Below are 21,522 nucleotides of genomic sequence, written 5' to 3'. Positions count from 1 at the left end.
TCGGAAACAAGGACCTTTGCCCACTGGGCCATCTCACCAGCTCTAGTTTGGTTTTTATTCCACTGAACCTTGTTTCTAAGATGTACCCATGTTGAAACATTCAGCTTTGAATCAGTTTATTTTAACTCCTATAAGTTACAGTAGAAGAATCAACCGTAATTATTTTAGTCTGGTCCAACAATTAATATTTATGTTGTTATCACCAACAATCCAACAGCCGTGTGTTTCCTTGTCCACTTATGCAAGGCTTCTGTCAGGTATTAATATGTGGAGCTAAATACCAGTTCATGGATAGTCACTTTCAACTCTCTAAGATGGCACATATTTGTTAATTTCTAAACAGTGGTACCACTTCATACTCAGCTGTGTTTCAAATTCTGTTTGCCCTTATTTTTGTTTACCCATATCCAACTTCTTAATACATGCCACCCTCGTGGGTATAAGCTGAACACTCACTACTTTAATCTTAACTTTCCCTGATACTTAGGGAAGACAAGAATGCTCCATACGTCTAATGGCTACTGTTTCTCTCTGTGAGTTACCTTTTTATATTTCATAACTTCTTTCTGTTAGGAAGATTTTCCTATTGACTTGCAAAGATAAGACTTGTAACATTCCCAATGAAGTCATGTTTTGCCAGTGTGTTTTCCCAGATCCTGTTGTCACTGATGGTGCCCTTTGTAGCCCATACGTTTTATCTGTGATTGAATTAAAAATGGTTGTTTATGTTTAAGTCTTTATTCTACCTAAACTTTAATTCCAGTATGAAGTACTCTTCATTTACTCCAATCTCATTTCACTTCCCTCTCCTGTAAACCTTCTTGGGTTGATTTATGAAGCCACTGTATTGTGTAAGTTGCATGGCTTTGCAGAACTTCCCATCCATTGATAGAGAGTATACCACTCTCTAACTTCCCATCCCAGCTATTGATAGAGAGTATACCACTCTCTATCAATAGCACAGTCTTCCTGGACCTCAGAAGCCATCCCGTATCTTTAGTCAGGCAGCTTGTCACTCAAAAGCTCTGGACTGGGGCTGGAGAGATTGCTCAGAGGTTAAGAGCACTGACTGCTCTTCCAGAGGTCCTGAGTTCAATTCCCAGCAACCACATGGTGGCTCACAACCATCTGTTATGAGATCTGGTGCCCTCTTCTGGTGTGCAGATATACATGGAAGCAGAATGTTGTATACATAATAAATAAAATCTTTAAAAAAAAAAAAAAATCTCTGGACTGTTGCTTCAGGAAGCTTACCCAAACTAAAAAACAACATTCCATTTAATTGCACATGAGTGTAATCCCAACCACCCTCAGGGCTGAAGATGGTAAGTACACACACATACACACACACACACACACACACACACACACACACACACACACATCACACACACACACACACACACACACACACACACACACACGTATGAAGTGTCATGGGAAAAATTGTTGTTTTGTACAATTAATACTAATTTTCTGCTGAAAATTATAATTTGTTTTCTTCACTTACTGACATAAATGTTTCGCTTTCTTTAGCAAACCATAGGCATGAAATTACCTCACTGAACTTTCTCAAGTTGAAGATCCCTTCATCACATGGATAAACCACCTTGGTCATGGCTCACAGCTGTATCATTTCAGGCTGCTCCTCCTCTAACACTTTGTGAAGGAGAGTGTATCTAAGACAATGATTGAACTCCAGTTCCCTTTTCCTGCTCTCTCTGGTCCTGCTGCTATCAAGGTGATGCTACAACAGAGCTAAGGAAGTGCTGGGAGATGAAAAAGCACTTGTCACAGAGACACAAGACTCTCATTCTGACTCCTGGAACCCACATACAAATATGCCAGTGCTGTGGTTAACACTTGTAATTGAGAACTCATAATTCTCAATTGTGTCAGTGAAGTTCTTTAAAATTTTCTAAATGTATGAATTTACTTGTGGCTGTTCCTTGCCTTGATTATATTACAGCTAGATCATGTGGTTGTTCTGTGTCATTTGATGTTAGCTGGGTATTAGTTTTTGGCTTTTTTGAGACAAATAGCCCCTGCATTCAAATCTTCCTGTCTCAGCTTCCCAAGTACAGGCATGCATTGTTGTTCCCTGCTTAGCTGGTACTATCCTGTGACCTGTATATAGGAGAGTTTAACAAGCTGTCCTTGTAGATTAAGAACATTTCATCAATTCTGAAAATTTCACAGTCAAGGTCTCTGCAAATACTGAGTTCTATTCTTTCTTCCTAGATTTCCTGGAGATGCCACACATCTCCATAGCTGTTTTGCGTTTTCTGCCTCTATCTGCCCTGGGTTGTAGGTCACTTCTTCAATATCCCAGTTCACTGACTGAATCTTTTAACCATTGATTAATTTTGTCCATTATGCTTGAAATGTCAATGATTATTTTTTTTCATTTCTCTGAGGTACTATTGGCTCTTAAAAATCTGTGTTCTCAGCCTCGAGGTGGTGGGGCATATCTTTAATCACAACACTCGGGAGGCAGAGGCAGGTGGATCCATGTGAGTTTGAGGCTAGCCTAGTCTACAAAGCTACACAGAGAAATCCTGTCTTGGAAAAAGTAAAGTGATGGGGAATGCTCTTCTGTATACATGTGAATAAAACACTGATTGGCTGATTGGCCAGACAGGAAGTAATGTAGCTGGGCAGAATCAGGATATAAGCAGGGACAAACAGGAACCCGCTGCTCTCTACTCTGCCAAGACACTTAGCTGTTATCATGTAGCGGCTAAAGGAGTTAGAGGTCCAGACCCTTCTCCGAATAAGACCACATGGAAATACTTAATAGAAATGGGTTAATAATTAAGACAGAGCTAGCCAATAAGAAGCCCAAGGCATTGGCCAATAGTCTCATTAATATCAGTCTCTGTATGCTTATTTGGGGCCGATGAGGCTGTGGGACCAGGCTGGAAGGGAAAGAGTACATGTTACTGAAAAGAACAATGTAAAAATCTGTGTTCTCTTCTTGGGGTGCTATGTCTTTAATGGTTCCAGGCAGACTTTGTTTCTATGTGCTTACTCTATTATGTGACATAGGTGACAAACTGTCCTGCTATTTATTGATCTGTAACTCATGCTGAATTTTTCTTCATGTTTTTAATCTATAGAGTCTATCAGGTCTAGGCTAAAGTCATCCCTCAGGGTAGTCTTTGTTTTACTTCTGCTATATGTCTGGGCACTAAGGACCACTTTTTATATTAACTTCTTGACATGGGAGTCTTAAGCTGATATAGTAATGCCAACTGACGTTTTCTTAGGAGAGAGACTTTGCCTGTCCTTGTCATTCAGAGTTAGACAGTTTTCTTGCTGTCCATCTGTTTGACAGGCACATGGGCATCAGGCACAGACATAGTGCACACATATACATACATGCAGGCACACAAGAGAAGAATAAGATGCATTTTCTTACCTACCTGGCTTTATTCAAGGCTGTAGGTTTTTGAGAGCTCCTGCTTCCTGATATATTTAGAGAGATGCTGTTCAAGGCATCAACTCCTATCATCATGTGGACATACAGTTTACTTAAGAAACACGAGGACTGACAATAAACCTTACCCTCTTACCCTAGGGTTGTCACAGGATCAATGCATATACATAATTGCTCTAATTTTCAAGCTTTCTCTTAATTTTTGATGACATTGTCAATTAATATATACATATATTAAAAATATTCACACACACACACGCACATATATGTATATATAATATATGTAAGCTAACCCAACCATTAGCACTATTGGTGCTTTAAAGCAGAGAATTTTCAAGCAATCTTTCATATTTGCAGTGGAAGCCTACATAAATACATTGCCCACTGAGAATCCTTTTTCAATAATGTAACAGCCAAATCACGGTGACAATTCAGGGATAAGAAAAATTTACATGAATATTCAATGTGGAGAAACCAGATTGATGGAGTAATTTCATAACTACTGACTCTTAAGCAATAAGGACAAACGCATAGATTCTGGACAGAAGTTACTTGTTGCATGTTAATTCAATAGGCATTTGACATTTGCATATTGTTTATGACACAGAGAAAAATAAGATGCAATTTCTTACTCTACAAAAAAAGTTATAAAACAGGTTTCAAAATTTGTCTAAGGGAAGCTACAGAGAAACCCTGTCGCGAAAAACCAAAAAATAAATAAATAAATAAATAAATAAATAAAATCTGTCTAAGGGGCTGAGGTGGTGGTTCAGTGGTTAAGAGCACTTACTGCTCTCAAAAGAACACAGTTTTGGGTTCCAACATCTACATTGTGGTTCACAAACACCTGTAAGTCCAGTTCCAAAGGATATGATGCCCACTCCTGCCCTGCATGGGCATCAGGCACAGACAAGTGCACACCTAGACATACATGCAGGCAAGACACTCAGACATGTAAAATAAAAATAAATCATTAAAAACCTTGTCTAATGGCTTGTTGACATTATTCCTTTTACTATTAGAAGTCTTTCTAAAGCCTAGTATTTATCTGCACATTAAAGTTTGCTGCTTCTGTATTCAAAAGCAAGAAATTGGAACCATCTTGATACTTAGCAACACATAAATACATGGATAATAAAAATGTGGCGCATATACACAATGGAATTTTACTCACCTGTGAAGAAAAATAAAATCTGCAGGAAAATACATGGATTTGAAAATATAATATTGAACAAGGTGACCCAATCTTAGACAAAAATGCAGATTCTCCCTCATGTGTGGTTCAAAGCCTGCACTGTGTGCGCGTGCGTGCGTGCGTGTGCACGTGCATGGGTGTAGAAAGGAGACCAAGAGAGAATAAGTGAAATGAAGAATGAGAAGGTGGTTTACACAGGCAACTCAAGACATCAAAGAATGAAAGAGATCAGCTGTGCAAGAAGTTTACAAGGGACGTTCATAGTCGTAGGCAGCAGGGGAGACAAGGGGGGGAGGAAGAAGCATCTGTGAAAGCATACTTTGTTCAAAAACAAGATAATGATATCGCATACCCCAAGTTATGTTTAGAAACTGAGCATTTATCTGGTGATGGTTGAATTTCTACATGTAACAAGTGAACTCACCTGAGCACAACAGATAAATACAACTGAGATTGTCAGTAAGAAAGCTGATGAAACAATGACATCAACTGATCTCTGAGGACCTCGACGCTAGGGAAAGAAAGGAAAAACACTTTTAAATATATTTACTAAACAACAGACAATTTCCATGTTTTCAGGTAAGGTGTTACAAGTTGGTCATAACTCACAACTTGCCAGATGAATTGTATTGTAAAGTGTTAATAGAATCTTATAATTTGACAACACTGTAAACGTTATGCCTGCACAGCATAAATTCATTAATGTAACTCTTTTTGTTCAACACTATAACCATTTTTTCAACAACTGTTTCTTGGGTATATGCTCAAAACTAAGCACTGTGCTAGGGACTGGAAACACAGCAGAACACAGCTCACCAAACCTCCTCCTTCACAGGACCTGCAGCAGACAGAAACACTGAGCTGTGAAGAACAGGTATACAATGGGTGCTCTGAGGCCAATGGCAGGGATATTAATTCAGATTTGTGGATTAGTTCCAAAGAAACTGGCATTTATATCATCTACAGAACAAGGACAAGACAGCATATTGCACCGTCCTAGGGAAACAAACAAACAAACAAACCCACAAAGCAGGGAGAGTCACAGTGCAGTTACAGAAGTAATGAGAAGGCTGAGAGAAAAATGGTTTCCAGTAAGCCAAAAGAGACAGGGGAGCAAGGCCTACATCACCAACAGCAGCCAAAGCATATTAAGGTAAGAGAGACCTTCCAGAAAGGTGTAAAGAACTGTATGATCAAATCTGTTTTTAAAAGATCTCTCATGGCAGGCTGAAGACAATAAGAGAGAGGGAATGTTAAAGCTGATGAACCAATTGCAAAATGGCTTTCATAGGTCAATGTGGATGACTAATGGCTTCAGTTAGGGTGGTAGGCATGTAAATAAAGGGAGGTGAACAGATTTAAGATGTGTGCTGGGAGCAGAGAGGATGGGGACCAGTGACAGACTGAATGCCAGAAACCAAGAGCGAAGTTGCAAGGATAATTCTAGATCTAACTAAGAATGAATGGAACAGAGTTAACATTAAATGTTTTCTGAACATAAAAGAACATAATACTTGCTTAGGGTTAGGAATACAGGGAGATTTTAAATGGGTTATCACTAAACCAAGCAAGAAAATCACATTCACCTTCCATAAAACATAAACGTAATAGTAAGGGGGGAAATGTCAATTTGTAGCATTTCTAATATACACTGAGTTAAATTTAGCAAGGCAAAGTGATAAACAGAACAATGAAATTTTAAAATGTAAAAGTAAATAATATTTTCTTCTACTTTTTTCATTGTTACTTCAAAATAAAAAGCTTTAAAGATCTAGTTTGGTGGATTCTTAGTTTTTGGAACAACATTATTCTCATGCACTGTTTGTTTGCATAAGCACCCTTGAACATGCCCGAATACTCCATAGATAATGAAACCCACAGCTATTTGCTACAAAAACAGAATCCCTAGGGAAAAAGGTATCCTTAAAATTAACTCAGGTGTTTTCCTCTCCTAGGATTCTAGAGTTTCCACACTTCCCTTCCACAGACAGCAGGACTCTTTAAAAAATAAAGGAAGGAACAGCATGTAGAGACAGAGTGATGCAGAGAGACTAAAAGAGAACGTTTCACTGGCTGGATTCCTCAAGACTGGTTTTTAAGTATATGAGCTCCCTCTGCTGGTTTGTGAAAACTACTCTTGGGAGAAACAAAACCCTCAATCTAGCCTTTGAGTGAGAAATAGTTGACTATACTAAGCCCCCCATACCTACAGACAAGACACTGGAACTATTGGGAAAGACAGTGTGTTAAAAGTGCATCTATTGATAGCACTCTACCTTAAGATAGGAGCGGAGAGATAGCCACATTTTTATATTCTGTACTTTCTTCAACCGGAAATGAGGAACCTCAGACTTCCGAGCTCTCCTTGCAGATGTCAAATGCCCAAAGAGTTTTGCAAAGAGTAATCGCTAAAAAACATTAAGATGAAGATTACTGTACAAAATATTGTATAATTTATAGTTATACAAAATACAAATTTTTATGACTTAATATAAAAGCAAAATAAAAATAATTACACCAGTGTTTCATGGAATACTAAAATACTTAAGGAATACTTGGGAGTGCTATGAAAAGGGTAAATTAATCTTCATATCATACTCACTTGTTTATATGTTCTTTCTGCTACACACAGCAAAAAGAAGAAGATCCATACAAGAGATACTCGAACCACAAAACTTATCAGGACCATAGAAAGAACCATGACATCTTCGTTAGAACCAAATGCAATCACATAAAGTTCTGATGCAGAATGGGCTGTGAGTTGCTCCAAGTCTGTTGCTTGGGACAGTCGGAAAACAAATGGGGTTAAGCCCAGGATCAGGGAGACGGCATTCCCAAATATCTGATATCCTATACCTGGTACATGGTTGTTCACCTTAGGAAGTAGGGGCGGAGGGGAGAAGAAAGTACACATAAATCAAATTTAAAGTAAAATGAATTTCAAACGGAATTTTACTTTTTAAAATAGGATTTAAATTTTTTATTTACTGCATTATGAAATTAGCCAATTATACATTAATTATAAGATCCCTAATTCATAAGTAGATATGAAAGGAAGATCAGCCTTAGACATTGAAAAAATCTATGCATTTTATTATTTTAAAAGTTAGAAATATTTACAAATATTGGAGAGTTGAGATCAACAGTAAATTAAACCCAATTTGTTTAAGAAAAAAAAAATCAGGAGCTAGTGAGATGGTGTAGCAGATAAAGACATCTGTCATCAAGCCTAATCACCTGAGTTCAATCCCTAGGATCCCAGGACAGAAGAGAGAACTGCTTCTGAAAGTGTCCTCTGACCTGCACAAGCACACTGTGACACACACATTCTAGCCCCCTGAACAATAAATGTAATTTGAACAAAAATAAGTCGCTAGTGGTGGTACACGCCTTGAATCCCAGCACTCGGGAGGCAGAGGCAGGTGGATCTCTGTGAGTTGGAGGCCAGTCTGGTCTACAGAGCGAGTGCCAGGACAGGCAGGGGATATACAGAGAAACCCTGTCTCAAACCAACCCCCAGCCAAAGAAAAGAAAAGAAAAAAGTAATTATTCAATAAATCTTTGACTTGTATTTTTCTTCTGAATTCAGTATGTAAATAAATGCCTCCTTAATAGCATTTAATGAGACAGAAAATGAGAGAAAAGAAATTAAACAGGAGGAGAAAAGGTAAGGAAAATATGTCTTTAATATGCTAGACTGGTAAAGTGAATTGTCACAGAGCCTTTAATCTCCTACACTCAGTAGTCAGACTGAGTTATCTCACAGCTCACAGATTAGAGCACCTCTAGTTTTAAGTCCCCAAGTTCCCTGGTGACTGGTTTTAGTCACAATGACAACAGTGATGTGGAAGCTGCCAATCTCTAGATGCAGTTATCTGAATTCTTGCCCTACACAAAGAAACAACAAAAGTCCTATTAAAATAATGTATGGCAGCAATTAAAGAAAGAATTCAATGGAAATGGAAACAAATACCAAATCCATAGTATTTGTACCAAACTCCAACCACTGGAGAGTTTGACCACCGGCTGCATTAGTCTTTATGTCTAAGTAAGCACACACAGACAGATTTCTTGAGTTTTAGATGCTGATACACGCACACACGCACGCACGCACGCACGCAAACACACTTACCCATTGAAGGAAGAAGAAAAAACTTTACATTGTGGCATCTATTCCAAGTCATCAGAAGTGCTAAAGGCCAGAGCAGGGGCCATGAGATGACACTGTGAGTAAAGCCACTTGCTCCCTAAGCCGGGTGCTGTCAGTTTGACCCCTCAGAACACATGTACTGACAGAAGAAAAGAACAGCCTCCACAAGCTGCCCTCCGTCCTCCACAACAAAGTTGTGACACATGCAAACCACATCCCACTTCCCCTTCAAATCACTGTTTAAGGGGGGGCCAAAAGGAAGAAAAATAACTTTTCCAGATTGAAGAAAAGGGATGTGAACAGGTTATTAATATTTGGGTAATCAATTTATATACTGATAGCCAAATACAAATGAAGAACTTACTCTGTTCATGATCATTCCACTGATTTCAAGCACAGACATGTCTGCTTTCTTACAATCATTGCCTTCCCATACTATAGCACTGATTTTTTCTAATCCTGGGTGGGAACTATGAAGCCAGGGCAAATGACTCTACAAAAAAGGAATATGAGACACATTTATCACATTTTATAAATGGAACACATTTATCTGTACAATAGCCATATCTATGCACATACAATTTAGCTACATTAAAACCTCAATTTAAAATTACTTATACATTAAACAGATACATAAAAATTGCCATAAAAATGCAGAACTTTAACAAATATCCTATCATTTAAATACACAACAGAATATGTTAGCAAAAGTACTTAAGCTGTCAACCAATCTATCTAAGGCTAAAAAACCATAACTGGCAAGCTGTATGCTGACTGTAGTTCACCTTACGATCATTCGGTACAAAATAGGACAGCTGAGATCTTTGGAAAACTGCATCATTTAATCTCATCCTAGAAGAGATTCTTCCTCATTTATTTTATCAAGTGGTCTAGTTACTTTTGCAGTATTTGAAAACAGCATTTATTTCTGGAGAGGCTCAATAAAGCCTTTTTTTTCAGATAAGGCAAACATTCAAAGGAGAAACATAAGTAATTACAAGTATTCTCTGAAATACAGTATCTCTCAATGTTTCACAAAACAGTAAGACTTTAGTATGAAGTGTCAAATGTTTAAGTTTGGGGTTTGTTTTGGATATACATTAAAGCAGTGAAATTAGAACACAGGACAGTTGGGCTTCAGGTAGCAACAAAAGCAATGACCACTTTCAGGGTAGCATGCAACACTACAAAAAATAACCCTAAGACACAGATGGATAGGAACAACCTGTTTACATTATAGTATCTCAAACTCACTTCTCTCAAGGATTGATATATTTCCCACATTTCATATAAATGATATGTTTGGCATTCACAGTAACCTGAGGGATACAATCAATATATTGTTGACACTGTAATATTCCAAAAATATTTCCATAAATTTAAGAAATACAATTTTTTGTACAAGGGGGATAAAGGTGCACCAATAAACTTCAACTGAAGTCTAAAAAGTCAGTAATATATAAAAAACAAGAGTTAAATTTTTATCATTTCTAAATAGTTTCATGGTCTTTATACATTTCACTACTTGAGGGGCTAACAAGCATTAAAATATTATTGTTAACTGTCAACTTACTTAAAGTGATGTTTCATAACTTGTTGACAAACAATATATGCCAGTTTAAAATAGAAATAATTTTGTTGTCAAAATATGCATCAAATCTTCTCTGAAAATACAATTCTGAAATACACTAGAATCAAAAAATTCCAGAAAGGAGCTAGAGATTTTGCTTACAGGCAGAGTGCTGGCTAGTATGCAGTGCATGGGGTCTTGAAGGCAGGGGCGGGCTTTGGGACATAAAATATGTAGAAAGTGGAGTGACAATTTGAACACAGAGGTGTCCAGAGGTGACCCCAGATCCTGTCAGACTGACAACCAACCAGCACAGGATGGGAAGTCTGAAAGGCAACAGGTTAGCCAAGTAATAACAGGTTTCTTCTTAAGTCTCACGTGTAACAGAAATTACAGGGCTGCTCAATGACACTAAGACTATGTATTAGTGCAATGGAGGTCAGTCTGGAGACAGAAGAAACCAATTTCTTTGCTGTTATCAAAGCATTTCTTTGCAGTTACTTTTGCAAACATTTGACTTCACTTTCTTACAGCTAAAAGGCAAGAGAGAGGACGGTCATTAGAACTGGTCGATTCAGAGTTAATCAAAAGAACTCTGCACCTCTCGATGTAGATGTGTTTTTTTGTCTGAAAAACAGTCTTATTTAAACATAAACAGCATATAGAGAGCATTGTCATATGAGATCCTATCCTAAAGGGCTCAGTAGAAACGAAAGAGCAAGTAATACAGTTTCTAGCTTCATCGTCCGGCATTGCAGCATGGCATGGCCTCAAAAGTTGCACTGAGTAGCATTCGCAGCTATCATGGGTCACTAGTAGCCTGTGTAGGTTGGACAGATGAAGACCTTAGGTTTTCAAGTTGAAGTTTGAAATTCTTTTTCATTATTATTTCATTCCAGATCTCCAGTGCTTTGCTTTTATCTTCATTCAAAATGAAAACCTTAAATTGCAATGATGTTATGTTTTATTTCAAATAAATTCACTAAGACAACTGCTTTGCTTGTGTTTCAAGTAAGGGAACATGGCCATTAAAATCTAGTTATACCTACTGGAAATAATATCACTTGAATATTTCACTATACACCCAGCCATAATTAGCAGAGAAAATTTTTCTTCTAGAAAAGGTTTGTTACTATTTACAAATATAACAAAACTTAGTATTGGTGATATTCTGACAAGAACATGCCATCCAAATGCTGTTTCGTCCCAAGGAGATTTTCCATTTTGATGGTACACAGAAAATGGTCTTGCAAACCAAACACAGACCCACAGCCAGACAACCAAACAATCTGGTAATTTTTTCATAAAGGAAGCTAATTTCTATTGCTTGACAACTATTAAGGCTGAAAATTATGAGTCTTCTGGAAGCCTGAAATGTAAAATTGTGTAGAAAAAAAAGAGCCTTAATCCCAAACCAATATAAATTAGTATAAGATAGATATCACTTAGATATTCAGAGTAGAGGTTTTTATTTTTTTTTAATCTCACAAAAAAACAAAAGGATGAATCAAACAGGACCAAATTATTAAAAAATTTCATAAGTAACTTTGAAAAGTCCTACATGCTATTTTTTTAATGTGTTTTCATTCAGGTATTCACCCAGCTAGTTTACTAAAGATATACTCTGTACCAAGAAGTAAGTGATACAACATCATGAGAGAAATCACACAGCCCATGTGTCTGCACTGTTTATGGAATCACAGGGAAAACAGTTCACAGGCATTTCTCTCTCTCCTTACCAATCATCATGTAGTCTCTGGGGTATTCAGATCCAGGGACCCTTAGCTATTCCCATGGCCACACTATCGTTGCTTCATCTCTGAAATGAGTCAGCATTAGCAACCTCCAACCTGACCAGGTAGGTCTCTGAATCCTTCAACTTTGAAGCATGTGTCCTCTTAAACGTAATTATCCTTTCCTGGCCAAGCTGCCATCAGGATTTCTACAGGAACATTATTTCAGGCATCCCTTCTTCGTTCTTTTTCCTCCTTAGTAGCCCCAAGTCTCCTGGGTCTCAGAAAACAGAAGCCACCAGGATTTTCATTGCCTTGCCCATTCTATGCACACATACCCCCCTTTCTGCTACCCCGGAGCTTGTGTTTATCCCTGCCAACAACTGGGAATAACCTTTTATAACTCTTTTGCTCTCTCCCTATTAACTTCCCCGTGCCCATAAATGTGCTCAGTATCTTATATCTTAAAAAGCACCCTTTCCCCTATTAATTTCTTATCTCAGCTACTCCACCCCCTGCACTTTCTATGCTGTGCTTCTTACCACTCAGACTCCAGGCAGCTCAGGGAAAGTGGCTTTCTTTCCCCTGTCATTTTGCAACAGGCTTGAAGCCAAAACCAATGGGTATGTTCTTAAAGTGAAACAGTTTCATTCAGCTACCCAGGGAGTTGACTTTACCTAATTTACCTTTCTTCTCAATTTGCTGAGGTGAAACATTCCAGGTAAACTCAGAAACTATTCTGTATAGTTCTCTAGTTAATCACCAAGTCCCAAAAGTCTAAAGTTCATGCTTATTATTCCCTTGCATGTTTTTATATCCCAAGTGAATGCTTTAATTCACGAATACTCTGTTTTGAATGCTTTAAAGTTTTATATAAATAGTACTACATAGTTCTTCAAATTGCTTTCACTACAAAAAAATCCAAATTTATACTTCAATTTATAATTGAAAATTTATATTCAGCAAGCTTGCTCATGTTGACATGTGGTTAGGTTTAATTTCATTGCTATAAGCTGCTTTATAACAAGGTCTGGTCTACGAGCTTTACTACTGTTTGTTGTGCTGCCCATCACTGCAACAAAATACCCTGGAAAAAGCACCTCAGGGGAGCAAGGGCTCGTTCTGGCTCAGAGTTTGGTTGCAGTGCAGTCCATTATGGCAGGAAAGACGAACTCTAGGAGTATGCTGCCTGCAACACCAATGAGGAAGCAGAAAAGAAGAAAATGCCAATTCTAAGATGGCTTTGTCTTTGCTTTGCTTTCAGTGTGGGATCTTAGGTCAGAAGATGGCACCACCTATGTTTAGGATGGCTCTTCCCTCCTCAGATCAATGTCCACCCCAACACACCCAAGGTGTGTCTTCTAGGGGATTCTGAATCCAGCTAGGTTGACAATGAAGAATCATCACAGCTACTCCCCCTCATGCCAGGGTTTCTCTGTGTAGCCCAGGCTGTTCTGAAGCTCACTCTATAGACCAGGCTAGCCTGGAACTCACACAGATCCATCTACCTCAGCCTCTGAGTGCTGCTTGGCCTCTTAAACTTTTTGAAATCTGATCAGTATGAAATAGTGATTACTCTAAATTTCACTTGCCTGACAGCTAACCAAACTAGCCATATTAACATACTACTCATCAGATACCTCTTTAGATCCTTTGATTTTTCTACTGAGTCCTCTCCTCTTCCTTCTCTTTCCCCTCTCTCCTCCTTCCCCTTCTCTCTCTGTCTCCCTTTTTTGAGACAGTATCTCTCCAGGTAACTGGCTGGCCTGCAATTGTCTTTGTAGACCAGGCTGGTATCCAACCCAGCGAGGCACTTGCCTAAGCCACTGGAGAAAGTGCTAGTGTTAAGGCATGCACCACCACAGCCTGCACCATTTGTTTTTTGAACTAGTCCTCTATAGTAGTTCTTTCTCTCTGCACAGCAATACTTTGACAGCTAAGATGTTACAAACATCTTCTGAGGACTATCTTTTAATAGTAATTATGGCTTAATTTGCAAGTCAAAGTTTCATAAATTAAGATATTCAAAGTACCCCATTTTGTTTTTGCATATGCTTTGGACATCTTGTTTGTGAAAACTCTGGCGAACTGAAATAATGAAGATGACTATTTTATCTTCCTTCTAAATGTTTTAGACTTTTCCCCTTTACACTTAGCAACTATGTGCAATAAATTTCAATGTGTCAATGATTTTATGGGGTTATCTTTTCCTCTTTGAGTATTAATTCTATCTATGCCATACATTAGGGATCCATAAGAGCACAAATCTACTTCCAGATTTTTCTATCCTACTCTCAATTTAAACATTTAATCTGTAAGGAAAATCCATCTATTGTTATTTAAAACTGTTTTGTTTGTTTTGGTTTTTCAAGACAGAATGTGTCTGTCTAACAGCCCTGGCTTCTGTTATGTGTTAAAGGCCTGGTTGGTCTGGAAATTGGATACCCATCTGCCTCCCAAGGGCTGGGTTTAAAAACGTGGGCCAAGGGTACAAATGTCCTCAGGTTTCAGCGGTGGGAAGGGCAAGAGCCTGAATGGGATGCCCTCTAGTGGAGGCGAGGCTGAGTTCTTAGTGGAGCTTGCCAGAAGCTCCAGCCCAGCAGGTGATGTGTGCACCTTGGTGCTGCAGTTTAAGTGGTGTGATAAGAAGCAGGTAGGGCGCCTGTATTAAATAGATATATACTCCATGTATGGCCACTTTAAGGAGAGCAAAACCCAGGGACCAAGTACATAGTCTAGGTTTTACAGGTTTTACTCCAAGCTTTCTCGAAAGCCAACTTGTACTGTTGAATTTAAATCTCTTTAATTGGCAAATTATACTTACACCCCTTGTTTTCAGGACATGTCAGCTGAATAAAGTTGAGGTTTATTTAGAAAACTTTTAAAAAGCAAAAAACAAAACAAAACAAAACAAAAGTACACCAAGATGCCCAACATTTTTTGCTATTTTTAACATTTCATTCTTTAACCAGTGCAGATCCAACCAAAACCTGGCAGACAAATGAACAAAAAGGCTGTCACAATAAAAGTAAAAGCAGGATAACGGACACTTTTACATGGTACCTGCTTTTAAGAAAAATATATCCTAAAATCGGGCTCAGAGCTTGCTATCTACAGTGCAAGGATACAGAAAGGGGAGATTTTACCAAGAAAGTGACCATGCTGACACCCTAATCTGGGTCCACCAGTTACCAGAACTGTACAAAGAGTATTGGGTAAGCCATCCAGACTGTAGAACTATGTCACAGCTGAAGGTTCTTTGGTACCACTCTTAATCAGACTAACAAAATTGTCTTCTGTCTCTAGTTTTTATGAATTTACTTGTTCTTGTTGACAACATTTGATAAGAAGTTGGCTAAGAGAAAAAAGTATATAAAAGGTTGAGGATCTGTCTTAATGTACGGGGGAGCTGTACATAGGAGTGAGCACACGTGCACTCGAGTACAAACACACACACACACACACACACACACACACACACACACACACACACACACACACACACCTACCTGTAGAGGTCAGACATCAACCTTGGGTGTTACTCCTCAGGTGCCATCGATCTTATTTTGAGATAACGGGTCTCTTGCTTGCTGTGAGCTTGCCCAGCAGGCTAGGCTGGCGGGAGTCACTTGTCACTGCATCCCCAGTGCACCACCACACCCTGCCCTTTCTGCCTTTTTAAAGACCTTTTTAAAGGTTCTGAGGTTCAAACTCAGGTCCCCATGCTAGTGTGGGGTAACCACTGCACTGCACTGCCCAGGGTAAGGACTTTTAAATGGCCATCAGGTTTCTGGACTGGGGAGTGACAGTTGGAGATGCCATTTACCAAGATTCTGAGTCCAGCAAGAGAAGGGTTATAAAGGAAGATAGGGCACTGACGGGAATTAAAAGGATTTGACACAATAGCACTTTTCAGCATCTTAAGTGGGATTAATCCAAAATGAGATGTACACTAAGGGGTCAGAATAAAGTTTTAGGCTTAATATAAAAATGTCATCTATACCATTTCTATTTTCACAATACTTATATAGTAAGGAATAATATGTTGAATATATTTGGCAAAATAATGCATATTGGAATTTTACTTTTTTAAACTGTTTTTATTGAGGCTAGTAGAAAATGTAAACTTACATGAGTATATTTCTATTGGATAATGTGACTATGGGTGCTTAGTAATACAAATTTGATACTCACAAGAGACAGATTTTGAGTCATTATATTAAAGGCAGAATTTGGGCCAAGGTGTACACGAATCTAAATAGCATGGCACAACTAGTGCATCTAAAATAGACTGACCCACGAAACTCCATCTATTATTTCAGGAACATACGTGTGAAAGATGAGACACCCAAGTATAACATGAACACCAAGACACTGTATTCTAATGAAGCCAGACCACAGGCCACACAAAAAAACACTGCCTTATGAGGGTCAATTTAATGGAATGTAACCCTCCTGTCACCTCTGTAAGATTTGTATAGACATTCATCAAAGGAGCTTGTCTGATAGCCCCATGTGATCCAACACTGTAAACTAACCTGGTGAAAGGGGTCGTCTCTATATTCTTTTTTCACACATGGGTTAACCTGAGGATTTCCCACGTCTGTCTCACTGGTACAGGATGAATGGCATTCTGCACAATGTAACAAGTCTTCCCATAAGACATCTTCCGTCTCGGATTCTGGCCTTGTGCTCTCAGAATCCTGTCTGGAACTTGAACATCGAGAGCTGCAACTAGTACCCGATTTAGGGGCATCCTGAAATCAAGATATTCTTTGACATTAATACAATTTGGTACCCTTCCCAACTCAAAGGATTTTATCAGAACCATACATTTCTACTTGTCCTAAAACAACAGACACACTGTCACAGGGCGGTGGAAAAGGCAGCAAAGCACTGTAGCTGCAGAGTACAGGATGGCTGATGTGAGACACCAGGGGGTCACCATCCACAGGCTGAGAACCTGTTTTAAAGGTTTGCTCTCTCATGCCCTTTAAAGTTGGTGGTTTCTAAGGTCAAATTTGGAGGAGCTGAACACAACTGTTTAAACATCATTTATTTTAAAGTCTTTATAAATGAATCTAAGATTTCAGTTTAATTTGAAATGTTTTAAAGCAATATTTATTTTAAAACCTAAGGAAAAAAACCTTTCTGCTCCTCAAGAATTCCAATAGTAAAGATTACAGGAACAAGAATCACGCTGACGTCATAACTGATCATGTAGGAGAGGCATCAAACAGTTCTCTACCTTCCTTCCAGCACCAAGGAGCTTCTCATACACAAAGAAAGACTCTCATTTCCTAGGCTTGGTTGTTTGCTTTAAAAGCAGGCTGTGGATGACAAGGCAATGAGATAGTGTACTAGCCTCCGTACCTGTCTAATGCAGGCCTTGAGTGGAAAAAGACAACCAAAGCCCAAGCAGACACTGAGAGGACTGTGTAAAAGGAACTCTCCTAGCAGCCTGGAACTACGTGTTCTGCCCAAGCATAACACTTGATTTTTTTTTTTTTCATAAGTTTACCTTAAAATCATCCAGAAAAAAAAATTTGTATAATTTGAAAAGACTACAAGGTAATACGTAACACCAGGGTAGATCTTTGGAGCCAGGCAATGAAACTTCTTGCTGTGGAATAATCCCCTTGAACACTGTAAAGAACTGTTACTCAAACTGGTTTAATAAAATGCTGGTTGGCCAGTAGCCAGGCAGGCAGTATAGGTGGGCGACCACGCTAAGGATGATGGGAAGGAGAAGGGCAGAGTCAGGAGACACCGGCCAGACGCAGAAAGAACAAAATGGGCACACTGTACTAAGAAAAGCTACCACCACACGGCACAGTGTAAACAAGGAATATGGATTAATGTAAAAATCTAAGAGCTAGCTGGTAATAAGCCTGAAGTACTGGCAGAGCATTTATAAGTAATATTAAGCCTCTGAGTCAATTAATTAATATTAAGCTGCCAGACAGACATTTGGGAATGGGCGGGCAGAAAATATCCGATTACAATTTCTTGTCCACAGAAAGTAAACATTAAATGGAATGAAATTATTTTCTATATAGTGTTAAGCTCTAGAGATGTCAGAAAGTTGAGGGAAGATTTGAGAAAAACAATAAATAATTAAATTTTTAAAAAAGAAAAAAATGGAATCAGAAAAATTACTGACTATTGTAGTATGGGGAAATTAATAACTGGCAATAGCAACATGAAAGAAATTACTTCACTACAGTGAACTGTGAAAACACTGACACAGGCGTTAGTAGACAGTCCCAGCTGGCCAGGTACTTGGCAGCAAGCCTGACAATACCTTGACAACCTGAGATAGATTCCAGAAACTCAATTGGTGGGAAGATGAACAAGGGCACCCCTCCCCCCAAAGCAGTAAACAAGTCAATGAAACAACAGTAAACAATCCCCTATATGGAGCTTCACACAAAAATGAGTGTGCATGGACAGCTATTGCTCATGCTACACTAACCAACAAGCCTGTAAAACAAAGCTGGGTATGGTGGCGCGCTCGCCTTTAATCCCAGTACTCGGGAGGCAGAGGCAGGCGGATCTGAACTGGAGCCAGTCTTGTCGAAGTAACAAGCTCCAGGACAGTCAATAGACTTACAGTGAGACCCTGTCTCCAAAAAAAAAAAAAACAAAAACAAAAACAAAAACAAAAACAAAAAGATTGTAAAACCAATACATGTTTATAATGGTGGGAAATATTTCAATGGTAACACTCAGTTACTGAAGCAATAAAACAGTATATGTGCATTTATGTAAGGTCAAACTGTATACCTCATTTGCATAATGCTTTTTATAATGGTGTGGCTTTCTATTTCGAAGACTGCTTTCAGAAGTTCTGTCCCCATGACAGCGCAATGAGTATCCCGTCTCAGGGTCGTCCTCACTGGACACTTCATCAGAGACATTTGTTATCTTTCTTTGGGCATCCTAGGTGGGGAGTCGACAAAGAACTGTAAGTAACTTTTCAGTGATCGCTGAGCTTTAAGATGGCAATGCATAAAAAACGATACAAATATACATATATACCTTCAAAATATCTTCAGATACTAAGAAACCATTAAGTCTACCTAATTTTCTGAAAAATTGTCATGCTAGCAATTAAACTCTGCAATATACACTTTCCTTTTAAAAGCAATTCAAGTAATTTATCAAATATTATTCTATTACATTTTGTTCAGAAAAGGATTTGAAATACCTTACAGAAATAATAAATACGAATGAGACACAAATACAACCAAGGCCATTTGAAAGAAACTGAAAGACCTGAGGAAAAAAATTATAATATTTAATCAAGCTAAATGCTCATCAATTATAACAGCCATCTCTGAGTTAATACAAGTTACAGGGGAGCAAGAAAAGAGCAGCCAGATACACTATATATGACCAACTGTGAGAGACAGCCACACTTGAGATGGTAGTATGTACCTGAAAATGTATCTGGAAATTGTGTGAGTGGTATGACACATGTTATGTTCATATTATCAGACAGCTAACACTTTAGTAATAAAAAATTACAGCCAAACTCAATTACACACTCATAATGACTCACAACTGATACTACAAAACATAAATACATTCACTTAAAAAAAAAAACTCAGAAAATCTTCTCATCTCTATCAACAAAAGATGCCCATGCTCATATTCCGAAATGCAACATCTTTTAATTTGACCACATTTTAAAAACTTAGTACACAGGTCTCCTTACCAGATTTCATAAACCTTAGTTTTGGTGATAGCCTCCCTCTCCATTGCTCCAGTTAGCTCTCTGCTCTACTCTCTGCTCATACCTTTCCACAAGCAATATTCCTCTCCACTTTCACACAGCACATTAAGTATCTTACCCCTCCCCCCTTAAAAGTCTTTTTTGTTTCTCCTCTCATACAGCACTTCCTAACTAGAGTCGCTCCTACATAAGCTTACAGACATACAAATTAGAAGCTAGGCTCCACATGAGGGTAAATGCAGCATTTATCTTTTTGAGCCTGGGTTACCTCATTTAAAACATTTCCAATTCCACCCATTTTCCTGCAGATTCATTTTTCTTCACAGAGGAATAAAACTCCATAGTGTATATGCACCACATTCTCATTATTCACTCATCTGTTGATAGACAGCACGAGTACATCCATTTCCATGTGATTATAAACAGCAATTAAACAGGGATGAGCAGGTAGGATGGAGTCCTTTTGGCATGTGCTCAGGAGTAGCACACCTAGGTCTGAGAAGCTCCCACACTGATTTTCATAGCAGTTGCCCAGTCTATATATACTCTCACCAGAAGGGAGCAAGGGCTCTCTGTCCCCACATCCTCATTAGCACCTGTTGCCATTTCCTTTCTTGACACCCACTGCTGAATGGCAATAAAGATGTTTTTTTTAATTAATTAATTTTACATCTGGACCACAGTTTTCCCTTCCTCCTCTCCCCCCCATTCCTTGCCTCCCTGCCTCCTCCTCCATTTCTGTACAGAGAGGGGCAGGCCTCCCATGACATCAACAAAGCATGGCACACCAAGTTACTGTAGGACTAAGCACCTCCCCTTAAGCTGACAAGGCACCTTAATATGAGAAATAGGTTCTCGAAAGCCAGCCAAAGCATTAGGGACAGCCCCTGTTCCCATGAGAAGACCAAGCTACACAACACAACTGTCACATGTGTGCAGAGGGCCTAGGTCTGTCCCATGTAGGGTCCCTGGTTGTCAGTTCAGTCTCTGTGAGCTCTTATGAGCCAGGTTAGTTGTTTCTGTGGGTTTTCCTCTGGCTCCTACAGACCATCCTCCCTCACTTCAGGGTTCCTGGAGCTCTGCCTAATATTTGGTTGTTTTTAAAGTGCCCATAGCAGCTGTGGATGGTATATAATTTTAGTATATTTATTGCTATTTCTATATCTTCTTTTGAGGACTTTCTATTCATTTCCTTGGCCCACAGACTGACTGGTACTTTGGTTTTGTTTCTATGGAGTGGGGCATATTTTTACAATTCTCTATACACTCCAGATAGTAACCTATCATCTGAAGTCTAGCTGGCCAAGATTTTTCCTACTCGAGAACTTCTCTGTTCTCTGCTTCTGCTGTGCATGAGCTTTTTAATTACATGCGCTGTTGGAATCCAGACGTTCTTGCCTATACCTATATCCTCAAGTATTTTCCCCAGACGTTCTTGCCTATACCTATATCCTCAAGTATTTTCCCCTGATAGTTTCAGTTCTGCATGCTTTAAATTCTTAGATGCATTTTGAACTGACTTGTTTTTGGGTGGGGGTGGGGGTTCTGAGACAGGGTTTATTGATGAAGCCTACTGTCCTGGAACTTGCTTTGGAGACCAGGCTGGCCTCAAATGTGGAAATCTACCTGGCTCACCACCACTGTCCAGCTGGACTGACTTCTGAGCAGGGTGAAAGATACAAATCAAATTTCATTCT

General features: G+C 38.8%; 1 protein-coding gene across 8 annotated transcripts in view; it reads right to left on the bottom strand.

Annotated features, from left to right (window-relative positions):
- Positions 1–21,522, bottom strand: part of Phtf2 (putative homeodomain transcription factor 2) — a 114,189-nt gene that overhangs the window by 7,356 nt on the left and 85,311 nt on the right. For 3 of the 8 annotated variants that reach the window (XR_004771609.1, XM_027393456.2, XM_027393458.2), the window contains 6 exons: positions 18,874–19,029; positions 16,626–16,844; positions 9,149–9,277; positions 7,237–7,509; positions 6,911–7,042; positions 5,059–5,145 (listed from right to left, as the gene is read on the bottom strand). Coding sequence is in view for 4 of the 8 variants with exons in the window: in XM_027393456.2 (XP_027249257.1) it covers positions 5,059–5,145; positions 6,911–7,042; positions 7,237–7,509; positions 9,149–9,277; positions 16,626–16,844; positions 18,874–19,029 (996 nt within the window). In the remaining 4 variants the exon portion in view is untranslated. Of the gene's footprint in view, positions 1–542; positions 699–1,161; positions 3,508–5,058; positions 5,146–6,910; positions 7,043–7,236; positions 7,510–9,148; positions 9,278–16,625; positions 16,845–18,873; positions 19,030–21,522 lie in introns of those variants that run through there. The other 5 variants (XR_004771611.1, XR_004771610.1, XM_035450548.1 and 2 more) reach the window with 5 other exon arrangements.

The sequence above is a fragment of the Cricetulus griseus genome (assembly GCF_003668045.3).
Source record: "Cricetulus griseus strain 17A/GY chromosome 1 unlocalized genomic scaffold, alternate assembly CriGri-PICRH-1.0 chr1_0, whole genome shotgun sequence".
NCBI classification, from domain to species: Eukaryota; Metazoa; Chordata; class Mammalia; order Rodentia; family Cricetidae; genus Cricetulus; species Cricetulus griseus.
Note: the sequence above shows the minus strand (reverse complement) of the source record. Positions and strands in the feature narration are given on the sequence as shown.